This window comes from Anopheles stephensi, chromosome X, assembly GCF_013141755.1.
Source record: "Anopheles stephensi strain Indian chromosome X, UCI_ANSTEP_V1.0, whole genome shotgun sequence".
NCBI classification, from domain to species: domain Eukaryota; kingdom Metazoa; phylum Arthropoda; class Insecta; order Diptera; family Culicidae; genus Anopheles; species Anopheles stephensi.
The window spans coordinates 13,740,443-13,757,974 of record NC_050201.1 but is presented as its reverse complement, the minus strand read 5'-3'; the positions used below and the strand labels follow the sequence as shown (position 1 = coordinate 13,757,974).

The 17,532-nt window shown below is 46.2% G+C and overlaps 2 protein-coding genes across 3 annotated transcripts in view; both read right to left on the bottom strand.

Annotated features, from left to right (window-relative positions):
- Positions 1–4,399: 4,399 nt before the first annotated feature.
- LOC118509265 (thioredoxin domain-containing protein 5 homolog) lies at positions 4,400–6,557 on the bottom strand. Its single transcript, XM_036049619.1, has 2 exons — positions 5,938–6,557; positions 4,400–5,787 (listed from the first exon to the last, which is right to left on the bottom strand). Exons 1-2 carry the CDS (start codon positions 6,093–6,095, stop codon positions 4,683–4,685), a joined length of 1,263 nt encoding a protein of 420 aa, XP_035905512.1. The 5' UTR covers positions 6,096–6,557; the 3' UTR covers positions 4,400–4,682.
- A 10,556-nt stretch (positions 6,558–17,113) lies between these two features.
- Positions 17,114–17,532, bottom strand: part of LOC118509231 (serine/threonine-protein kinase tousled-like 1) — a 30,808-nt gene continuing 30,389 nt past the window's right edge. For both annotated transcript variants that reach the window (XM_036049542.1, XM_036049549.1), the window contains exon 8: positions 17,114–17,451. In XM_036049542.1, coding sequence (XP_035905435.1) covers positions 17,146–17,451 — 306 coding nt within the window. In that variant the 3' untranslated portion in view covers positions 17,114–17,145. The remainder of the gene's footprint in view (positions 17,452–17,532) is intronic.

The window sequence follows — 17,532 nt, the reverse complement described above, 5'->3', positions numbered from 1 at the left end:
TATATGTACCTTGCTAGGCAGCTCTCTCTTACAAAGAAGCGAAGTCCGCACTAAGTAGCTCCATCGATACTAGGTAGCCCTGTCATCTCTAGAAAGCTATGTTCTCACTATGAATCTCTCCTCTCTTCAGGAATATGTGCCGATACTAGGTACCCCTGACATCAATAGGAAGCTCACAAAGTCACAAAGTAGCTCTACAACAAGCTCTTCTCCATAAAGTAGCTCTAGCAACTAACCAGCCTTGTCTTCACCATCACGCTCTACCCTCACTAGGTAGCACTGCGTCCTCTACTAGATATTCCGAGTTACCGAAAGGCCTCCACTATTAAAATTTAATGTGCCTGATATTAGAGGTCTCGTGTAAGTTGCATTATGAAGAGGTCTCGTGTGGTGCCCCCAGAGATATTCCTCATCGCTGTTCCTCTCGAAATCTCACACGCTCGAGCTGTTATGATTCCGCCTAAGGCCTCCAAGATACGTAATGCGCTACTAAGTCACAGACATCCTGTGTAAATTATTGAATGCATATCCACCCAGTCTATTGAACTCTAGTGCCTGTACATATGTAAATATAAAAGGAACACAAATGTTTTGCTAGCTAAGCAGCATAGGCTCAACAAACTGCTTAGGGTACCTCTGCAGATACATCTGACAGAATTCCAGAAATTGCTTTAAAATTGTTATTTTCTCGTCTATGATTAGTGGAGTCTTTTTCTTTGGCTTAACATAATGTCCATTCACTACATCTTCTTCTTCTTCTTTCTTGGCGCTACAACCTCGACAGGTCTTGGCCTGCTATTTCTGGCTTTTTGTGACTGAATTTTACCCGTAGCAAAGTAATCAGCCCTACGTACGGGAGGGCGGTCTGGATGATATTCACTACATCAGTGCACAGAAATACTCAGCTACGTCCGCTACTCTGACCAAGAATTCTGGGATCATATCCTGAGATTTTTAGGAGTAATTCTTATGGCATAAGCACATATGTTGGGACACAGTATTATTTTTCCAATAGATTCTAAAAATCCTGCTGATACTATCTTCCATGAAGTAACTAAGTTTTGGCCTGTTTTATTGAGCATTTTCATAAAGGATTACTTGCGTCTAGAGCTCAAGAATCTGTTACATCTGACAACAACTACCATTATAAACAGATGAATATTGCAATTAGAGTTTTAAAAGGGCGAGGACACAATCAGATATCACAAAGCCTCTTCTGCAACCTGCAACTTATTAACTAGTTCTAGTATCAAGCCCCATAACCGAAATCCAAATCGCACCAAACCAAATTAAATTAAACGCATCGAGGACATCGTACAACCAGCCTAAATACGCAGCCCTCACTGACCTAATTTAACCACATGTACTAGGTGCGAATGTATTTCAAGCTGATACCTGTCACCACACGTGAAAATCGTTTTGTTTTCCCTGCTTTTCAACGCCAGCAGACCACAAAAGTCTCTGTCAAACCGCGTACCGCCATGAGTTACGCACGCACACCAACGCAACAACAAAACACGCGACACTCGCAAATCGCAAATCGTCTAGCTGCCGTGCCTTCTCCATCTCAGCTAAATAGCCTCGACAGCCTTCGAGGGAGACGCGGGCGACGACAACAATCGCTCACTTATTTGGAGTCGAATTAATTTAATTGCGATAATTGGTGGATATTATTTACATTCGATTCGTACGGCGGGTACGGTCCGTCGCTGTCGTTCGGGGCAACGGATGGTGCGGACCGTGGGCGATACGGGATGGCGGAAACTGTCTGATCGAAAGGGATTTGTCACATCGGCGGGAAGGATGGCGCGGGAAGGATTCCGGGCTTGACACATCGGTACAGCGACGAGGACAAACCAAACGGCCACGTGCGTTTTTGTAGCGTCAGCTCGGAACCGGGGAAACCATTGCGGGCGGAAAACCGCAAATGTCCGACGCGACCGAATGCCGGGTTGCATGGGTTGACGAGAAGTTAGTTGGGCGAGCGCGACTCGCAGCAGGAGCCAACCAACCAAACGGATTGACAATTGGCGACAAATCGATTGGCGTCGACGATTTACATGAATAGTGCCGGGCTCAATTATGTGTGCACATTTAACGACGCCACAGCATGCGGCATGTGTCTTGCCCGTCTCCGGGACGGCATGTAACCACACGTCACATCGGGCCAATTGTTGTGTCGATCGTTGGCCACACCACCACCGTACACAACTGTATGCAACGGAATCTGTGTGCTTGGTTTTAGGGTAACATGCATATGTTGGTGACAACAACAGCGGGCCCAGAAGAAGCCCGAGTGCGTTTAATAGGCTCAGCGCAATCTCCAAGACGGGCACAAGGCACGCGCGGTTGGTGCGAGCAGGAGCTAGGTTGGTGGAGAATTAAGTATAGGGTGCATTTCTAGGACATTGTGTTAAGTAAGAAGACCTCTGGGGAGGGGTGAGCGTATATCAAGTATGCTAATTTTACAGAAGAATAGCGCGTGCTTTAATTTTAACGATGTTTCACTTACGATGACCTTCGGGTCCTAGCGATTCATCCCAACTTTGGTTTGATTTAAAATGACCAAAGGGGATTTAATTCCGGACATGCAACAACAGTGTTCGGATGAAGAAATTCGAGGACCTATGTCATCAGGTCTCTTCACCAAACTTGACCTCTGGATCCAGCACAATCTACCAAGTGGTTCTTTGGGTCCTGGTTAGCTGAGACTCGAGAGAAGATCGTCCAACCTTTCGGAAGATGAAGCCTACTTGGACACCACTGGGAAGGTCCTTCTGTTCCTCTTCTTCTTTAGCATCTCGAGAGGTCTCTGTCTGTCTGTCAGTGCTGCGTACGAGGCAACGGTCCAGACGGATTTCGACACACGCTGGTGACGTGTGAAGACCTCTATTCTCGGTCCGCTTAAAGCACAAAGGTCTCATAGAGAGTTTTCCTGCGATATTAATTTCCCGGCGAACTTCCACTGTAAGGTAGTGTAGCCTACTTCAAAGAGGCCTCAGTGCTCAGAAAATGGAGAAGATCATTGATAAATATTCTATCGTGAGTCGGCCACTCTTCCAACGATCCTGAGCAATGGTTAATAAATTTTATTTGGTCAAATCACAAGTAAGGGACATCTTCCGATCATAACCCTGAAGCCTCGAAAGAGTTATATATAGGCTTGACGATTATGATTGGAGAAGGTCCTTTTACTCAAGTCTTTATAAGGTTATGTATAGGATTTAGGATTCTTCATTTTCTTCTTTCTCGGCCTGACAAACCACTTTGGTGGTCCACTTCTTCTTATTCTTCTTCTTTCTTGGTCTAACGATCTCTTAAGGTCATGCCTGCCATTTCTGGCTTACCAAATTTATTGATACCGCATAGTTGAATAGTCAGTCCTCCTGTGGGGGGAACGGTCCGGATTAGATTTGAAGACCGATTCTACCGTGTGAAGACTTGCGCCGCTGCCGTATCTACCACCATGGACCGCCCATGGGTTGATGATCATGTTTGGTAGATTTCCTTTACATCTTCTGTTTCTTTCTTGGCACTACAACCTCGAGAAGTCTTAGCCTGCCAATGCTGGCTCTCTGTGACTTGGTTTCACCTGTAGCTCGATAGTCAATCGTGCGTACACGTTCTTGATTGGATTTGGATTCCGACTTCTCCAGCTGAGTCTACCACCTTAGTGCCCTTTCTTTACACCAGAGTGGTCGAGATTCAAGTGGTAATAAATTTTGTTGAAATCTTGACTCATGAAGGCATGTAATTCTCTTCTCCTTACTGATCTTGCCGATAGTCCTCTTTTCGAGCCTCAACATAAGTCTATCAGGTGTCTATCCAATAGCAAATGTCTATCTAAAACGATGTTCTCTGTAATAAACCTTCTAAAGCCCTGCAAAAAGTTACGAATTGCATAACAAGACGAATTGCACTCTGACAACTATCGTACAAGACATGCGCCAACAACAAACAGACGTTCGCGTCCTATGGTCTGGCAGTCTATCTGAAGTAATGAACCAGACAGGGCCTCTATGTAAGTGATGTAACAGTGTTAAACAATTATGGAAATAATTAATATGTCACTCATCCCTATTTGTCTGCATTTGTATGACTTCGAAGTCAGTAGTCTAGCTTCGAGCAGAGCACCATGGCACATTACACAGGTAGGGTTTATGTCTGTCGTACATGTTGCATGGCTACCAGAGCACTGCCTAAGTTTAGCTAGCGGAACAAGATTAGCAGATTTAAACTCTGACACCTAGATGGCGCTTTACCACTGCAGGGTTCGCCAGTTCTACGTGCTTGCAAAATACGCTGTTTCTTTTCGCTCGGAGGTTTTCAAAATCAAATGGATTAAATTGAAATTTGGTAATTTTAGATGGACTTAGACAAGCTAAGAAAAATGATCAAATATAGTTGGTGGTGGTTTTGATAGCCGTCACCCGCAATGTATATTTCTTTGTAATGTATTTCTCCCTTTCTCTCACCAGTGACCCTCGGCGGTGTGCAACCTTGTGTGAAAAAAAACTATTCCGTTGAATTTTGAAGACTTTCTCCTGCTTTCCACCCTAAAACCCACACTCAATTTCCAAAATAGGGCTCTTCTCAACCTTACAGTTGACTCGACACGACATTACAATTAAATGCAACAAAACGGAACGGCATTACGACCGGGGAACCGGACGCCAGTCTGTCTACAGCTCATCGTGCGATCCATGGTCCTGCAGATGCTGCATCACAAACTCGTGCAAATCGTCCAGCGACCGGTGGCCGAAGTACTCGGTCACCTTCTCACCCTCACGGTACAGAAAGACGGTCGGATACCCGTTCACCTCCTGCTCGCCGCACAGCTCCTTGTTCGCGTCCACCGTACAGTCCACCTTCGCAATCTTCACATCGTCCCGGGCGGCCAGCTTCTCCGCCAGCTGTTCCCAGGTCGGCGCGAGCCTCATACAGTGTCCGCACCAGGGCGCATAGAACTTCACCACCGTCACACCCTTTGCGATGGCGTGCGTAAAATCGCCTTCGCTCAGCTGCACCACCACCGACCGATTGTCATCCCGCTCGGCACCAGCCTCGAGTGTGCCTTCCTCCTTCTTCTTATCACCCTGCTGCTCTGCCTGCTGTTCGTCCTCCTTCAGTCCACCGGCCATCCGGGACACGTACTGCTTCAGGTCGGCATGAGTGCGAGGTCCCGTGTACTTCTCGATCTTCTTGCCATCCTCGATCCAGAGCAGCGTCGGATAGCCCTTAACCTCAAAGTCCGTACAGATGGGCCGGTACTGGGTGCAGTCAATCTTCGACACGCGGATATCGCGCTCGTGTTCCAAGCTGCGGGCTAGCTCCTCCCAGGTCGGTGCCAGCTTCGTGCAGTGTCCACACCAAGGGGCGTAGAACTTCACAAAGTGTTTCCCGCTCGAGACGTGCTTCGCGAACGTGTCCTCGGTCAGCTCGGTAAGCGGTGAGACCGGGGTCGGCGGTGCATCCGGCAAGTCTTCCTGCGAACCATCCTCCCCATCCTTCGCACCCTCACCGGCCACCGTCGCCAGCTGCTCGTCCAGGAACGCATTAAACTGGGCCAGATCGCGTCCGCCACGGTACTTGGTGCCACCGTCACCGGTCGCTGCACCCTTGCGGAACAACTTCAGCATCGGGTAGCCGGTGATGTCGTGCTGCGTGCAGAGATCCCCATCGGTCGTACAGTCGACCCGGCCAATCTTTACCAGCCCGTCCGCATCACCGTTGCGGGCCTCGGCTAGGGAGGCCCAGGTCGGGGCCAGCTTCTTGCAGTAGTCGCACCTAGGCAGACGCGAAGAAGCGTCAAGGAACAGAGAAGAATAGGTAAGCATCAGAATCTTATGGCGGTGCGAGACGCCCGCTATTAGCTAGAACCGGTTTTTGTAAAAATAAATCAAAGCTGCACACGCACACGCACACAGAAACACTTACCATGGTGCGTAGAACATGACGAAGTAGTTGGCACCATCGATCTCCGTCTGAAAGTTGTCCTTCGTCAGATGTACGCTGGTCGTATCCGAGTGTCCGCTGGCCAGCGTGGCCAGCAGGAGGCCCACCATTACGGTGACGGTTCGTTGCGTTCCGGCCATTTTATTTTACTGAGTTCTCTGGCAACCAGCAGCAGCAGCACCCCAAAAGCCGTGTGTCTGTTCGGCTGAATGCGTGTGTAAGTGTCGTGCTGCTTATCTTTCTTCGTTCCCCGGGTGCACACACACACACTGTCCCTGTCTCTTTTACACGGCCGGGATTGGTGTGCCGTGTATGTTTTGGGGGCGATTTATCACACAACCACTTGACTTGTTGTCTGTTGTTTGATTGCTGCAGGCTTTCGGATTGTGGCTGACCACGGACTGCCGCTTATCACGAATGCGCCCACACGCACGCACACAACGCCCGCGATGGAAACGTAAACTGCACAGCCTCCTTTGGCTGGTGCCGAAATAGGGAATAGGGAATCCAGGGGACCGCGTCGACCAAAAAACGGGTTCGAGTGTTTTTTGACAGCACTAGCGGCTCGAGAACTGTCAGGAAGCACCTGTGCGCGTTTGCGTACGACCGAGTTGCCAAGGGTGTAGGGATGGGCGCTCCGGTTCGAATCACGATTCCGATCCGATCCAGCCTATAAATGAGTCCGATTCGATCTGAAAGAACGATTCCGACCAGTTCCGGAATCATTTTGATTCCGGGCTCGTTTTGGTTCCACAATCATTTTGGTTCCGGACTCATTTTCGACTCCGCGCTCCGGATTCCCGTTCTGCTGCAAATGTATGTGTCGTGCACACTGTTCTGCGTTATCTCCTCTCTTCTTTGTCCTTGCCAGACGGTTGCTTGGTGGTATAATTTCCGGGTAGAATTTTGGAGGCGACGGGGAAACTCCTCTTCTTTTTTTACTTTCGCTTACTGTGTTTCTTTTTCATTTCGCAGCGGCTGTTTACTCAAATTTGGTAAATTTGTTTGGGTGTTTAAACTCACACCTTCAAATGATTTAAAGTCCATGCCATTTTCTATGGAATAGATGCATATGCTTTCTATTCACTCGTTTAATATGTTTCCGACTCCTATTGATGACGCACGATTCTCGATTCCGGAAAAAATTGAAATTAAAAAAAAGTTTTTTGGTTTAAGAGACTTTATTCGCATACTACAATACGGCGTCATGCCGTAATACTGGAATTATAAATAAATATATATAAGACTTTATTCACTTTGACACAAGTTTCATATCATCATTCAAAGGATGATATAAATTTAGTATTAACATGAATAGAAATTTTACATTCATATCAGGAAATATTGCAAACGAGAAATAAAAGCTAAATTCTAACAGTCCGATGCTAAAGATGCTTTAAAAAAGAACAATAACAAAACGGCGCTTAAAAAAAAGAAGAAGACTGGGAGAAAACTGCTCAAATCTCATTAAAGCAGATCGGCACAGGTTAAGAATTTAAAATGCACAGGTTGAAGTTTCATGATCAAAATCATTTAAAGGTTTATGCACCCAAACAAATTTACCATGGTCAGACTATCCTGTAAAACAATCTGTAACGAATGTACTTCAAAGCGATTTGCGCATGTCTGTGTTGGTGCGCTATTACAAAATAGAAGAAAAAATTGTAACGTTTACCGAGTAAGAATAGAAAAAGAAGATGTGCAAAACCAACGACGAGTAAGCAGCCGCTGTTAAAGAAAAAAGAAACACAGTAAGCGAAAGCAAAAAAAGAAGAGGAGTTTCCCCGTCGCCTCCAAAATTCTACCCGTAAATTATACCACCAAGCAACCGTCTGGCAAGGACAAAGAAGAGAGGAGATAACGCAGAACAGTGTGCACGACACATACATTTGCAGCAGAACGGGAATCCGGAGCGCGGAATAAAAAACGAGTCGGGATCCAAAATGAGTCCGGAATCAAAACGATTCTGGAATAAAAAACGAGTCCGGAGTTTGTTTTGATGCTGATTTTTTTTCTTGATTCTGAAATTGATTTTTTATACATAAGTTTTTACTGATTTATTGTGAAGAGGTGAAAACATGGGCTGATAATGATTTTTTGGCTTTGGTAATGCAAGCAATACCTTGCTTTAGTAATGCAAGTGTTACCTTCGGTAATGGCGCATTTTCCTCCTACCATTTTCTGCCTACCTCACAGGTCATACGGCTCATACGGGTCATACGGAATCAGTATGTTTCCTGCCGCAGGATGCGGGGCCGGTCTTCATATGGCAAAATCTTCACATGGCTTTGCACATACAGCCCCAGCCATGCACCTAACCCCCCCCCCCCCCCCCCCTAGATAAAAAAAAACCGGAGGGCGGAATCAGGATCCGGACTCGACTCCGGCGGCGGATCTGCCCATCCCTACAAAGGTGACAACAGACAGCTTCGACAGGGTTGCTTGGTTGTTGTAGCTAGGCGATGGCGATTAACTGCTTTTTTGTATTTTAGATTAGAAGAACAGTAATTTTAACTGATTAAGTTAAATAATATTATAAATTCTTAAATTTAAAAAAAATCCTGACTATTCCTGTCAGATCCAGACATCCTTTGAGTAACGACCCTCTAGGTATTTTATGTTACTTGGTTCGTGGATACCACATCAAGCGTGCCTCAACCAAGGAAAGGCCATTAAGGAAAATTGTGACTACTATGGCCTCCACAGTCTCCTGCGATCCAGAAGACTTCAACAACACGACAGAAGACTGATGCTAGTCCTCTGCTGACACGAGTCTAGAACTATAGTCTTGCAGCCCAGCGATCTCGAGGGCTGCGGATGGAGTCCAACCTATCAACCTAAGGCTCGGATTCCTACTAACGACAGATTTCTAGCAAACGATTACCTACCTGGCACCGTGTCTTATCGACGTTCGCCACCTTGAGAAGGTAATTTTGGATATTAAATCCTGTGCGGACCCCGTCCCCTCGTACCCGGAACTGACTATCCAGCTACAGGTAAATTTAAGTCAAGGAATACCGTTTGCATTACAATTCTAAAACTTTTCCATCACTTTGTGCCCATATGATCCATCCAATTACATATCGGTTCTTTTTACAGAGTACAAACAAAGTTTAATGGTTAATAGAACGTCTAATGGAGATCAGCTTATTCCCATCCAGTAACAATCCTAAGACTAAATTCACCAGACCACTCTACCAGCTATGGTCCTTGGTACCTCTCCACAAGAGACTCCCCAATCAAAGTCGTTTATTTAGGCTGTGAATAGCTAGTGAGAGGAGTGGGTCTGCCATTTTCAACTTCCTTGGTTAATTTTACCTGTTATCTGGATGTGGAGACCTGCTACGCTACCTTGTTCCAGGGCTGCCGCGGACCATAGCAGCTACGGGTAAACTACGGAAAGGAAGCTACAAGTCCACTTGAAGTATAGTCCGTAGATCTCTGAAATTCGGTAAGCCAATCCAATAAAAAGGAAAAAAAAACTTACCTGACGTTTGATGTAGAAACTTTTCCAAGACAGTTGTAATTAGCACATCAAAATTTGAACGTGAAGAACTTCTGGGTTTACCAAGATCACTGGTAAATGTAAGGTTTTCCACTCCTCTACCTTTAACACTACATCAACGAGAGGTACTGGTCAGGTATTTCTGGTGTCCGTAACTTGATGTCAACCGTATCTGAATAGTCAGCAGCGCCCTGTGTGTGACTTTGTTTCGAAACAGTATCTGCAAGTCAGTGTTTTACCAATATTGACAGAGTTTTTCAGTGTACGTCAACAAGTGTCTCCATGTTTATAGCAATAAGCTGTTTTGGCCAGTAACATCTCGACTGGCACATTGTTTTAAACATACAGGCACTTGTTTTGTGTTCTGAAAAACACTGTTAATAGGTAAAAAAAAATTAAACACTTAAATTAAATGTTATTATCTAGGTGATATTTACGCTCGTTTTAACGAACAAAAAATTAAAGCAACAAAATTGAAAACTAAACAGCACAGTAACACACACTCACACATACATACAAGAAAAACATAAAAAATAAAATAAAAGTACCAAAGTCAAAAGAGAGTTTGTTATGTTTTTGTATGTTTGTTTCTTTTTTTTTTTGCTTGTTTTTGCATTGCTATTGCGACAGATTTTATCTCCTTTTTCGTTTTTCGCGCGCTCGATTGGTAATTTTTTAAATATTTATTTTTTTTTATTTCAATTTTTTAATAATTATTATTACATATAGAAGATTTTTTTCATATCTTAAATAATTTATTATAATTATTTATCTGTATTCGCGGTTTTTTTTTCTTCTTCATTTTTTTCATTTCTTTCTCGCTCGCTCCTTCTCTTCTACCCTTTAGCTCTCCTTGCTTTTCCTACCCCCGTTTCCTTTACTTCCTTCTTGCGCTTGTGTTTCTCTGTGTGTGTGTGTGTGTTTTTTTTCTCTGACTGTGTTTTGGGTGGTGCTGTGCTTTTTTTCTCTTTTCCTTTTCATCTTTTTTCCCCTCCCTTCTGCTTTATTAATCAATAGTTCTTTTATTTATTATATTTATTACTTTAAATTTATTAAATGTTTTTGTTGCTTCTTTTCCTTCCTCTTTTCACATCGCTTCCCTTGTTTTTCTCTTTTTTTTCTTCCATTTGCACACACCAACAGCCACTATTATTATTTGCCAGCCTTATTACCTTAATTTTTGCTTCGTTTCGATTTTCCCTTTGTTTCTGTTGATCTTTTCTTTTGCTTTTCATTTTCTACACACACACACACACGTACACGCTCACACAGGGAATGGTTCCCCCGCGCATTGCTCTAATCACTTTCCTTCCCCCCGCCCCCCGCCATCTGAACCCCCGGTTAATCCCCGCACCCCCGCGCCCTTCCTCCTCCCCTCCTTTCACTACCCTATACTCCCCCTTCTTCTGCTAGTGGCGCGGGTGTATTGTATTATTACATTGTAATTTTATTTTATTTAACATTAACTGTCTAGCGTGTGCGGGCACGCACAATTAAAGGAAGGGAATGAGGCTGCTCGTTCATCCAGTTACGGTTGCTTCACATCACCCGCGGGTTTATCGGTTTTCGTTTTGCACCGGTGAGTGGTAGGTTTTGCTTCTAGAATTATAATATTTTATTTACCCATTATCCATAATAATTTGTTTTTTTAGCCTTGTGTAAGTTTTCCTTCCTTCCTTCCTTCCTGCGTGTTTCAAGAGTCTTCGCCTTTTTTTTATCCATCATCTTCACCGCTATCCGCGCCGATTGGCCGGTACACCCAGAGGCTATGGGGCTATTGCCATCTAGAACACAGCAACATCGCGTTCTAATCTTATAGCGTTTTTTTTATGTACAGCAGCTACAAGTTACCGATCCTTTTTCTTGCCCTAGCACCCCCACCACAAAAAAACCAGCCACGGGTTTTTGTGTTATTGCCATTCCTACAATATCTGCCTAGCCTAGAGAACCTGTCTCGCGCAACGTGTCAATTTGCCTTAAATTTTCTTCCCTTTGCCAATTCGCTGTGAGAGTTTTCCCGGTTTGAGTGAGGGTTTCGGCGTTCCGTTTTGGTTTTGTTGCTTGAGTTGTTGCTTGGGGAAGCTACCCTACCCATTCAACCCATTTGCCTTTGGCTCACCAATGAGAGAAGGGTATGGCATGCCTAGATATTGTTTCCCGCGGTGTCAACCAAATACGCTTTTAAGGGTGGGGGGGGGGGGGATGTGCCCTTCTTGCACATCTCGCGGTCGGCAGACGCATCTCATATACGTATTTGTGTTTTGGAGTGTGTCCTTGCACTGGTTTAGCTCCACATCACGCGGGATTATGGATTATGTGTATGCATCCCACCCGCGTAGCTAAAAAACGCCCATACTATTACTCACTAAAAGGTAAATGAGCATCAGAGAGAGAGCTTGGAGTGATTTGATTTTGCTTTAGTTGTTTCGTTTTGTTGATTTCTTAAATTTTCCTTTTATCAAAATTTTAGTTGCAGCTCCTAGTAGCACTCGTCCCGTACCTAGCGAGAGGCGGCTCTCTGTAATCTCCTCACTACCGTGTTTGATTACCGTCTTTGATTAGCCAGGACACGCCGGCGCGGCACATCCTGAGATGTTCCTTAGCTCTAGGCTTTCACCACCCCACTATTGGAAACTATTGAGAAAAAAATGACGCGGATATCCTCTTCTCTCTCTCTCGTTACATTATTCTCATTTTGTTCTACAAATGTCTGTCTCGTTCCTCGTCCTGCTATTTACAAGCAATAAACAATCGAACAATGAGCGTGTGTGGGTGTCTGTCTTTGTATGCAGGGTATTGCCTTCTCTGCGACTCTCTGTTTTGTTTGTTCTCTCTCTCTCCCTTTCTCTAGTGGATTAAAACAAAAAAAATATTCATAATTATTGAGCTCGGAGGACCATATCTCCATTCCCTGACACGCGGCCATAAACACAGCTAACAACAGCGTCCATCACAACTTAAACCCTTTGGCCGCAAACATTCAAACCACATTAAACACACACGCACACAAAACTTTCTCTCGGTCCCCCTTTTTTTTGTGTTTGTGTTTGAGTTGGGTATAAACTAAGCACAGTGCGCTCAAAAAGGGCAGCAAACTGTGCTGTGTACGATGGAATTTCAATCCTATTGCTTCTGCTACATACTTCGCCTGCCTCCATTTTCTCCCATTTGTTGTATCGTTGTAGGTAGGTGTGTTTCATGGGGACCAATAAGACCAGCCTATCGCTCCTTGAATGTAAGAAGAATAACAACAAGCAGAGGCAAACAAAAAACGGAACGGAGAAAAAATCGAACAAACAGAAGAAAAAAAAACAGTACAACAATTGTGTTCCCATTTTGTTTCCTTCTATTATAGATTGCTTACAGTTGTCGGCGAGCTAGTACACATCCCTGGGTACACCGGGCTAGTAGTAGTGTTTGTATAAATATTTGTATCGTTTTGCTTCCTCCCCGGATTTGTTCTGCGCCCCACGCCATCTCTCTCACTTGCGCAAGTGAAAGAAAGAAAATGCATTGCTTCTCAGTGTGTTTGTGTTTGTGTTTTGTGGCGTTTGAATTGCTTGAATTTTTGTAGTTTTGTTTTTGTAATACGCTTCCTCCTTTTTTTCTTCTTCAACTTGTATAGTTAGGAAGTATACCGTAATGACTATATGAGTATCACGCGGAGTGTCCTGCCGAACCTTACAGAGGGTAAGGGGGTGGGTGGGGGTGGGGCTGTTGGTTTTGTCTCTTCTCGTATTTTTTCTAACTTCATTTATTCAAACTTTTCTGTTTTCAACACTACCCTTGTATGAGTGCCGCCCGGCTTTACTTATAAAACGGATTTGAGGACCGGTATGAGATGTGGCGGTTTTAGGGGGGGTAGAGTTAGTGGGACGACGACGAGTGTTTTTTTTTTCTCTTTAAATTTGACTGCCTTTTTTTAAAAGCAACACACAGCGCAACGACAAGGAATTAAGGAAAAAAGGCAGAAGGAAGAAATTCGGTCTGTCGGACACCGCGCAAAACAAAAGGCCAAACCATTGACGTGTCCACACGGCTTAAGTTCTCTCACAGAAGATCAGTTTATATTTACAATAGTACAAAATTAGAACAAAAGCATAAACGATCCCATGCTCCTTTCGCTCCTTTCCCAGCGCGCCCTGGGATGCCCTGGGTGGTGTTGTGTAAGTGCATTGGTTTGTTTCGTTCTTCCTGCTACACCACCGCAACGTTCTAGGTACCGCGCATCCTCTTATGTGGCATAGTATGCAATTGTTCGTCGATTTTGCTCCAACATTTACAATTCTTGTTTTTTTTTTAAGGGACTTGATGCTGTTTTAAGAGCCGTGTAAGGTGATAGTGATGGTGGGGGGGTGTGTAAAGGGGGAAAGCGGGGGATGGTGGCGACGGAGGCATACTTGGATGTGTGTGTGAGCGGTAGGTAGAGAAGGAAGGAAAGGATCCGCTAATTCATCTTTGCTCGGTTCTCCACCCGCCCTACCTACTAACGAAGCGAGCGTCGCTCTTTTTCCCCTTTTTTTGTTATGCTTTTATTACTTCTTCTTTTCCTTTCTATTTTTTACAAAACCCTACAAAGTGTTTGCTCTGTTGCCTTTTCCAAGGGGTGTAGGGGATGTTGCTATTTGTCGTTACATTTAATATGCTCTTAAAAACTAGACCGTGCTTTGCTTACGCCGTGTCCTGTACAAGGGTGTGTGTATGTATTTAACCCAAACCGTTTTGCTCTCTAGTACGCCCTCTCCCTCTCTCTCTCTCTCTTTTGCTTTTCCTGTTCATTACTAAGCAGTGCGCACACACCTCCCTCCACTGTTTCTCCTGCCTTGAGAATCGTCCTACACCACCCTCTCCCCCCATGGCTGATATTATGCTAGGCTCGTGCGTCTAAGATAATCCGCTCTTTTCCTTCTCCTTCTTGTTGTCCCTTCTGCGCCGAGTCGCCGAGGTGTGATCTAAAAAGCAATAATTTACGTTGAGATAAAATAAAAACGGGGGGATAGTAGGCTTTGCTCGCTAACAAAACTCAAGGTAGCGCAAGTAGGGCGCAAACCCCTCAAAATAAGCTCCTTTGACAAATCCTGCTATGGGTGTATGTGTGGGTGTGTGTTCTAGTTCTAGTAAACTAAAACCTACTTTTCTGCTTTTATATCAACCATGTGACCGATCTTGTGTGGATCACTCTCTCTCTCTCTCTCTCTTTTTCTGTTTAGGAATGGAAAATCAAGTTAAAAAAAATCGTATAAACTGATTAAAATAGTGAAATTACCATCTAAAGGGTAATCTAATAGAACCTAGTCGCGTGACGTCCGCGCATCATTACATGACTTAGTTGATGGATGTTTGAGGATCATTTAAAAAGGCATAGGCAATTATTACCTTAATAGCAATTAGGGTTACATTTCCTAGATAAGGAAATGCACAAGCAATTCACCTTTTAAGCTTTAAAGCCAATTTTAAAATGAATCTAAAGCCAAACCCATCCTGCATTCCTCGACACCTCCCCGTCTGCCTCTAGGTGAATCAAACACACGGGCACACATGCAAAATTTTACTGATGTGAGGAACAAAAAAGAGCATATCCTTATGCTACTATCCACCCCCTTTCCCCCACTCTTCACTTGCTCGGCTTCCGGAGTTGTTCTTTTTGTATGTTTTTTTTTTTTGGCACTAAAAAAGGCGATTACGACGGACTGCTAGCAGGATTGGTACTGCAACAGGATACACGACGCCACCGACCCCGGGGAGCTGTTTTGGGGGTGCGCGCGCTGAACAACTGTACACGTAGTGGGAGGTTCCCTGCAAACCTACGCTGGCTCTAAGAGAGGCTCTAAAACAAAGGCAGAGCACTGCAAAAAACAAACCCCCCCCCCCGCAACTATTATGTACAATCCTATCCGGGTTTTTTTTTCCCCGAAATTAAATTATTTTCGCAGAATGGGGCGGTTGATAATCAACAAAAGAAAAATCAGAGCAAAACGGTGGCTACTTATCCTATATCGCTTTACAAATGGGTCGACGACCCTTCCCTCCTCCCTCTTCTGCGCGCCTGTGCTTGCGTCCTCTATCTGCTATTAATAGTAATAGTAGTAGTAGTAGTAGTTGTTGTGTAGTTGTAGTAGTAGTTGTGTGGTTTTCTTTACGTTTATGATTGATGTCCCAGATCCGGTAGTTTTCTCTCTGTCTCTTTGACGCCTTCGGTAATGTGAGTGTATTTGTGTATGTGTGTACATGTGTGCTGGCCTGTGTGTTTGTGTGTGCATGTGTTTGTATGCAATAGGGGAGGGGTGGGGAGGAATGTGTGACTTTTTTTTCTTCTATCTTCGCTGCAAGTAGTTTCTGGGATGCATTTCCGCGCACACACACAGGAGGAGGCCCATCCAACGCTCACACACACACACACGTACACAGACTTCACCGGTCCCGTGTTGGTTGGTGTAATCTGCCAGCTGTCGCTAATCGGTTCGCCAGCAGTGCCGTCGGCCGGCCAGCAATGCGTGGGCGGCTGCGGCCGCCGCCGCAGCTGCTGCTGCCGCCACAACCGTGGAAGAGGACGACGACGCTGGGGAAGGTGGTGGGGAGGCGGTGGAGGCCAACACCGCTGGTGTGGGTGCGCCGGCAGGTGGGAGCAGCAGATGGTGATTGATGCCGCCGGTTCCGCCAGCCGGCCGGCCAAACGTGCCACCCACTCCTCCACCGCCTCCTGCCCCTCCTCCTACTCCTCCTCCATCGCGCAGCAGTAGAAGGTGTTGCTGCCTTTTAACGCCACCCTTAGCGACGGCCGTGGTGGTAAGGCCGAGCAGCGGTTGATTGATGTTGTTGCACTGTAGCAGCACGCTGCAACCATTCCGACTACCCGCACCAACCTCACCCACACCGTAATGGTTCGGTGGCAGTGGTGGTAGGTGGTCCTGCAACGGTTGGAACTGCAGCAGCTGTGGCTGCTGCTGTTGCTTGCTCGCCGTGTCCGTTTGACGGCGCAGTAGAAGCGATTGATTGTTGTTAGTATTGAGCGGATGTTGTTGCTGTTGTTCCTGCTGCTGCTGCTGCTGCTGCTTAAAGATGATACTTTTCCGGCCACACCTGGTCACCGGTCCGGCAGCCGTCACCGGCTTGTGGTTGAACGATGGCACCACGGCAGGAAGCTCATCGACCGTATGCAGCAAACGCCGACCGTTCGTCGTGCGGCTTGCTAGCGGTGTCGGAATGATGATACCCTTCTTAGCGTGCAAACTGAAAAAGCCAGTAGTGCCCGTAGCGGTGGTAGTGCTGCTGCCGGTACTGCTAACCGCGATCGGTAGTGTGGCGATCGTTTCACTGGCCGCCATCAGCACGATACGCTCGTTCCGTGTTTTCGGTTCACCGTTCGCCATTATCACACGATTGCTGCCACCAATGATGGGGGGCGGTGGTGGAGCCGGTGGAGGAGGAGCCGGCGGTGCTGGGGGCCCACCGGCAAGCAGCTTAAGCGAGCTTTTGGTGGGCTGGCTAGAGACGGCACCACCACCGGCGGATAGCGGGTTCGTGGTGCCGCTGGTGGAACACGCGGTGGATGGTGCGGTGGAGTTGGCGGCCGCACTGACCACAGGCGACAAGGAGGATGGTGAGATCGAGGAGGCGACAGTTCCGCAGGTCGTTGAGGCTGCTGCTGGTGGTGGCAACAGTTTGCCACTGTGGTTGAAAAATAGCTAAGACGAGCTGGACTGGTTCATGTTGCCGAACATGCCGGTGGAAAAGGACGTCTGCTGCCCGACCTGATTACCACCGGCACCGCCCGACCCACCCGAACCTCCACCGCCGCCGCCGCCACCGCCACCACCACCACCGGCACCGGTACCACTGCTGCTGCTGTTCTGTCCACCGGCGTGCTGGTTCTGCGCGTTCGACGACCGATTGTGCTTCGACACCGGCGGCTGCAGATACTCGTGCTTGGCCAGTGCGAACACATCCATACGGTCTTCCTTTCGGTACGCGAGACACCCGCGTATGAAGCTCTGTGAACGAGGGACGACAACGCGAATTAGCGCCCGTAAAGCACATGGCTCCATACCGAGGTGGGGGCACGATCTATCTTA

Bases quoted from the DNA above. Each gene is read 5' to 3' on its own strand.
- LOC118509265 (XM_036049619.1), bottom strand. From the start codon at position 6,095: ATGGCCGGAACGCAACGAACCGTCACCGTAATGGTGGGCCTCCTGCTG. The intron at 5,788-5,937 runs GTAAGTGTTTCT...GCGTCTGCCTAG, and splicing joins GTCATGTTCTACGCACCATG to GTGCGACTACTGCAAGAAGC.